A 6,714-nucleotide genomic window follows, 5' to 3' on the forward strand; every position below is an offset into this window, starting at 1 on the left:
TAAAAATATTCAGGTCAGTGTATGGGCCACGTTACGTGTCTGGCACCAATCTAATAATAATATGCCAGTCATAGATACAATACCTGAGCTGATGGATAGAATCCTTCTGGTGAGTCATTTACAGTTCTTATATTTCTGGACAATAGCATTGATTGGTGGCACAAAGCTATTCAGTTCTATAAATATATACCATCAGGATTTTCTGTAGCCTGTTCTATTATCAGAGTCATGTTTGAGGGACAGCTGAATTATGGGTTCTTCTTTGGGGGACAGCAGCGTCCGGACCTCTTTATGGGGGTGGCAGTATTATTTCCTTTCCTTTGGGGAATGGCAGCGTTATGGTTCTTCTCTGATCAGTGGCAGCGTGTACCATGACCTGGTTGTTTCCAGTGAAAATAGAATGAATGAGATGAAATAGCATTTTCCTTTAGCACTGTCCATCATACTTTTTTTTGTCCCTCAAATGATGCCGATGGTTGGTGCACCTTGAATAAAAGATTGTGGCTAACCTTCTACCATTTGCTGTGTTTGTAGCTAGCATTTCCAGGACAGGAACATTAACGCCAGCACAGAGAGCCAAAGTAAGTGTGAGCCCACGTGTAGGCTTCTCTTTTTGTTTTTTAAGAATAGGAAATTCCCTGACTACCATCAGTCACACAGTGCTCGTGTTCTGTCTTTCAGGCTCAAATTCTGCAGGAAACGGCAACTTCTCGCAAAATGTCAGTAGGAGCACAATTTCGGGTAATCATTTCTGGAGATATGCAGTGATATTTTCCAGCAGCCACATTCACCTTTATTTCTTCTCTCCCTGACACTTCCGTTCTATTCTTCTTCCTACATTTTAATCCCCCATACCTCATTCTTCCTCTCACCCCTCGCTGTTACTCTTTCCTTTCCATCTGCTTTCTTTTCCCTCCTCTTCTCCCCCCTTGTGTGAAGTGTCTTGACGTGTTTTATTAAGTATCATTTATGGATTTTAAAACTTTAGTCCTTTAATTAAATAAAAACGTTGAACCACTGAAAATAAATTTAATAGCATACTTCAAATTTATATTTGATTGGCATATAGTTGGCAGATGAGTTCATGTTGTGGGTGGGGTGTCTTGGGGCAGTGAGTGGGTCACTGCTGTGGGTGGGGTGTCTTGGGGCAGTGAGTGGGTCACTGCTGTGGGTGGGTTGCCTTTTTTCAACGTGTCAGTCCTGAGATTTTGTGGTTAAGTTTGAAGTCTTTGGTGTCTCTCTAGCGCTCTCTTGGTGTTCTGATGGAGAAGATGAACTCTGCCCGTCCTCACTTCATCCGGTGTATCAAACCCAACAATGAGAAACTACCTGGAGTCTTTCATCCTGAGGAGGTGCTGAGACAGGTGAGGAGGCTGACCCAAGGAAGAAGGTGGGAGCTTAATCAGGTAGAGAAGGAAAGCAGCGTGAACTAGGGAAGAATGGAGGGGCACTGTGACCTCAGAAAAGGAGAGCGAGCTCATGTAGGGTTGGAGGGCATGGGGAGGCAGGGAAGACATTTTTGTACACCTCTTGTCTTGCTTCTCTGAAACTGACAAGGGAAAGTGTATGGCATTGGTGTTACACTTGGAATTCTTTACTGGAACTGACTGAACCTTCTTTGCACTGGTTAATGGTCTTCAAACCCAAGGAAGAGGTAAACCAGGTTCTTTATACCTGGGATGAGCTTGGTGTTGGAAGGAATGCTCAAACAGGTGAAGGGACTGGGCCAGGTAAGGGGGAGAGGCTTAGCTAATTATTGGTGAGTGATCTAAGCCACTTTTTGTTTTCTTAATTCATGGAACATGAAAAAAATCTGGTAAAAAAAAGTGGAAAATGTTGGTACTGTTATGTCTATGGGGTCACTCCCAGGAGGGCTTGGATCCTGGCAACTAAACTCAACAAGTCACCATTGCCCCTCCTTCTACCAGCAAGTCTTTTTGTCCAAGGAGGTTGGACGTCTTTTGTCAGCTTTTTTGAATACAAAAAACTTAAAACCATATTGAACTTTTTTTCACCTTTAAGCAAGGAACTGAGACTAGGCACCACTGGATTGGATATGTAGTGTGCCTGGAATTCGACCTATGGGCACTGCTTTGGCATTTCTGTAAAGAGGATGTAGGATTTGTTAGTTGTTGGGCATTTCCTTGGTTCGGGGTCATTGGCACTGCCCTCTGAGAACTCCTTGGGAGTGAGCCTGGCTGGGCCGAGCTCCTCATTTGTCTCCAGGGCACATTTTACTACATGCAGGACTGGTTGGACTTATGCTGGATTTGCACCCAAAAGAACCTGACTTCGCAAACTTGTATGGACTATGCTTTCATCTAACCAATCAACATAAAATTCTAATTTCTGCCTGCTTTCTGCAGTCCATTTCCAATGAGTTGGGTGCCCACAGCTGACAAACTGCCTCACCTCCAGCTGCCTGTAATTACATGACTATCTGTTGCCTTGTCTGATTCCATGAGTGTACTGTCAGCATTCCTGATCATAGATACCAGTCAGTGCCACTACATTGGGTATCTAAGGCTCACACCATCCCCTACTGTTTCCAAGTCTCTGCTATCTCAGTGAGGGGGTGGTTAGACCTCAAGTTGTTTGAGTCCTTGTCAGAACCATCCTTTGCACCCCTGGACATGGCTAAGTCTCCTGCATTGCCATTTAGATAACCTGTTATAGTTGATCTTGACAACAAGGGCATTCTAGCTCATCTGGTCTCACAATATGGGCTTAGAGATTTACAGCACTCTTCCCTAGTGATAAAAAAAAATAATAATTATATGTTTTCTACTTTATTCTATGATTTCGGGTTCTTTATATAATACAGTTCTGCTTGCTAGAATTAATTGTAGCAGGAAATGTTATGAGAATAAATTGTTGTTCTCCGGGTCCTTGGAATGTCTTGTTGGTGACCATGCGGATAGTTTGGTCTTCTTGGTGAGGTATTGCCGGGGCTTTGAAGGACGGTCATTTGTTAAGTTTTTCCAAGATAACCGGACCTTATGTCCATATGCTGTAATGTCATCTAATGTGCAGATTGACCTAATATGTTCAATGTTTATGCCTGGGAGCTATTCAATAAGCCTTCAATATGGCTATTCACACACAATCCTCCATACACTGCAATGAGGTCTCCACGTGTTTTAATCTTTTGCGTTTCTATCATTACTCTTGTACTTTGTAACATTCTCTTCTAAATAAACCGGAAGCAGGATTTTGTTTTCTTGACCACTAACATATCCCTTGGCTTTTATTTGTCCATGGTTTTGATCCCAAGAATCCTTTTCATATCTGTTTAAAAATTAAAAAAAAAATTTTAATAAAAAAAAAAAATTTTTGTTTCAAAGTTGCAAATTTGGTAAACTTTAAATTAGTCATAATTATTATCTTGCATTTATAAAGTGCTGCCATATTACGCTGCAGTTTACGTAACTGTCCCTCAGAGGGGCTCACAATCTAATGTCCCTATTATAATTATATGTCTTTAACACAGTCTAAGGGAAAGGCTTTTATCTAACCGCAAGTTTTTTGGATGTGAGAAGAAATTGGGGTATCCAGAGGAAACCCACAGAAGCACGGGGGGAACATGTAAACTCCTTGCAGATAATGTCCTGGCTTGGATTCGAACTTGTGACCCGGCGCTGCAACGGGCGGAATGCTAACCTCAGAGCCTACCATGCTACAGAATGATTTCATTTCAGGCCAAGAGTATGTTATCTATATGTATCCATATACCTGTGCCATGATAAGGTACAGGTATATGGAGGGATCCTCCCTGGTGAATAGCTTCTGTTACCCCCCCCCCCCCAAGATTTAGGTTGATGTAATATGGGGCACAAACTTTTTGCAAGAAATAGTAATTGTTTAAAACAAAGATTTTATGTTGTAGGATAAATTCTAATTGTTCCAAAATAAATTGGTTGAAAGCCGATGGGTCTTTCCCTCATTTAGTTAAAGTCTTTCAGCACCCCTTTCCCATAGAGGATGGAAACCTATAAGGCTTCCACAACTAGAGACACTAAAATTGTTTCTTTAAGTAACTTTGTATCAATTACCTGTAATAAATTAGAGTTATCCTTTATGATTGAGAGTTACCGGAAGATCTTTCATTTTGCTTGCTCACTGTTAGGGAGCCTCTACTAGATTCAGTGGGCCTAGCGCCTTCATATTACGCAGTGCTGTACAATATTACATTTTTAGATTTGATTTGGAATTTGAAGGGGGGTTGGTGTGTGTGTGTGTGTGTGTGTGTGTCGGGGGGGTTCTGTTTTATCCAAGTTGAGTTTCAGAATTGTGTCACACATCCATTATGAGATGGCCTACAAACACCATGAAACTTTATCCAGAACTGAGGCCGACAAGTCAGGCTTGGACAGATTACAGTGCATACAGATGGTACACATAAAAGTCATTTTCCATCACAACAACATTTTCTTATAGTTATATGGACATTATTTTATCCCAGACCTTGGAGCTTTAGTTATATGTATATAGTATATTAAATGCCTTGTCAAATTACTTGACAGATGTCTATTACAGAGTTCAGATGAGAGAAGTAAAGGGCCCTTGTACCTCCAGAATCTTCCTCCGGAATCACAGCCCATGTGGGTTATATTTGCAGCTCGGACAGACCATGGTTGGGTCCTGGTGTTGTCCTCGCTCTATGTGTGTGAGATGGGGCCTCCCTTCTTCAGTCTTATCCCCATTGGGGAAGGCTTTGTTCATTTTGAGTTTGCAGGTTATCTAATATTTATTTTGAGCTTTCTCTCTCATATGGGATCATTAGTTCAGAATAGGGATTGACCTTTTGATGGAATGGTCTCCATTAGATTGCTGGTGATCTAATGGCTTCCCAGGGAAGCCTATTCTTCTTGTAAAAGAACTTGGCATATACTGCAGGGTTATCCCCCTCTGGTTTCTATAATCCCATCTACCTCTACATGAGTTGGAAGTTCATTACTGTTGGTCAACTGGTAAGTGGGAATGCTTTCTTTGTGTTTTCATATATCTAATAGGGATTTCTTTTAGTTTCTCCATGCTTAGCTCTGACTTTTTGTGTGTGCCCCCTGTACTCCAGGGATCTGAGATAGGACTTGGAGTCATTTTGCTATGTGAACATCCAGCAAAACGATGGGTTTACCCCCTCTGTCTGTCCTTGTTTCTTGGGGTTTCTGGGCATCTCTCAATGGATCAACAGATGCTTATCCAGGTGACTAGTCCTGATGTCATGAGGCTCTATGTGGCCCTGTCTGGGCCAGTTCCTATGATATTCAGTGTTTTCAGGGTTTTTATGTAAGGCTTTGAATGTTGGTGTTTTACGCATATTGGTATTATGTATGCTTTCTTTTACAACACCTTCTTCAGTCTTTCTTCTGGCACTTCTATCTGCCTTAGCTCCTATAGATCAGATTGACAGCTGGATCCCTCCCTGGGGTTTCTTCACAATCTGATACCTTTACCCTGGTGCTGATCTAAGATTCAGGACCTCTAGTCAGTTGGTCCTTCCTGGACGTCCTCCTTAGATGAGATCTTCTAAATCCATATCATAGATCTGATAATATGATGTCCTAAAGGCTGAGGTATTTGCCTTTGGGATGTTTCTTATGGCAGTGGTCCCCAACCTTTTGCAGACCACTAAATGCCGGAAGAAACTTCCCCCCAGAGTGATGTCATGATGCCAGATCCTGCTCACTCTCCCATCGCAGGTCTGAGCCGGTGTCCAGAGACCCAACCCCCCACCTCCCTGAGACGTGGCTGTGGCCGGTGCGGGGTCTTTCTCCTGACGCTGCTGGTGGGTGCACCAGCCAGAGCCGTGGCCCACTTGTCCGATGGACCGGGGGTTGGGGACCTCTGTCTTATGGTAATCAAAGTGTTTTGCTGTAGTCCTTCAGCCCCTAAGTTTTGCAGATACATAGATATTCTATTTAGATGACATGTCAGGTTCCCGTGTGTCCTATCACTTTGGCACATAGGGTTGGATCGTTCCGGAATAATGACTGGAATGACAGACCTTGGGGAAATATCATTCATTTTTAATGCTTCTGTTTCTGGTTATCTATTTGTTCATTCAGTCAGCTTTTCTCTCTGATCTGAGGTGTAACCCTTTCGCCTGCTTGTCATTTGGGTCCCTGAGTTTGGCCCCTCCATCAGCTATCCCTATGCTATTCCTTGATGTTTTATGCTGGCTGGTATTTCCACCCTTGTGATTCATAGAGGTGTTTTAGTTGTTCCTTTAGTCAGTGGTCCCCTAGTCCTTCTGTTGGTTGGGCCTATTGAGGTTTTACCTTTAGTTCTGATTCTGGTTGTGTGCCCCCCCCCTTCTTTACATCATATTTGAATGTTTTTTCTACAATGGGTCTCGGCTCCCTCTCTTCTGCCTATGGTCTTCTGCTGGTAGTATTACGAGTTATACTAGCTGGTAAATGTTCCTCTGTGTGCGTCAAATACCCAACATTTCATCAATCATCTCTACCAGTAAGCGGCTTCTACACGTTTGTCTTCTTCTTGGTCATATAATGTTTCTTTTGCATTTTTATTTCAGCTACGATATAATGGTCTCATGGAGACTCTGCGGATCCGGAGGGATGGCTTCTCATGGCGACCTTCTTTCCAAGAGTTTGTGGATAGGTAAGTGCCTGAGAGAGAGGCAAATAAGTATAATATGTTGTCTGGTCCATGGCCCCCACTCAATGTGTCCCTGCATAAGAGGACCTGTCG

At 42.7% G+C, this 6,714-nt stretch overlaps 1 protein-coding gene across 1 annotated transcript in view; it reads left to right on the top strand.

The window, feature by feature from the left end:
- The window catches only part of LOC140332360 (myosin-IIIa-like), a 35,973-nt gene that overhangs the window by 20,925 nt on the left and 8,334 nt on the right, over positions 1-6,714 (top strand). The window contains exons 12-15 of the mRNA XM_072413632.1: positions 535-581; positions 682-741; positions 1,245-1,364; positions 6,539-6,624. Of these exons, the coding sequence (XP_072269733.1) occupies positions 535-581; positions 682-741; positions 1,245-1,364; positions 6,539-6,624 (313 nt within the window). The remainder of the gene's footprint in view (positions 1-534; positions 582-681; positions 742-1,244; positions 1,365-6,538; positions 6,625-6,714) is intronic.

The sequence above is a fragment of the Pyxicephalus adspersus genome, chromosome 6, assembly GCF_032062135.1.
Source record: "Pyxicephalus adspersus chromosome 6, UCB_Pads_2.0, whole genome shotgun sequence".
In the NCBI taxonomy this organism is placed as follows: domain Eukaryota; kingdom Metazoa; phylum Chordata; class Amphibia; order Anura; family Pyxicephalidae; genus Pyxicephalus; species Pyxicephalus adspersus.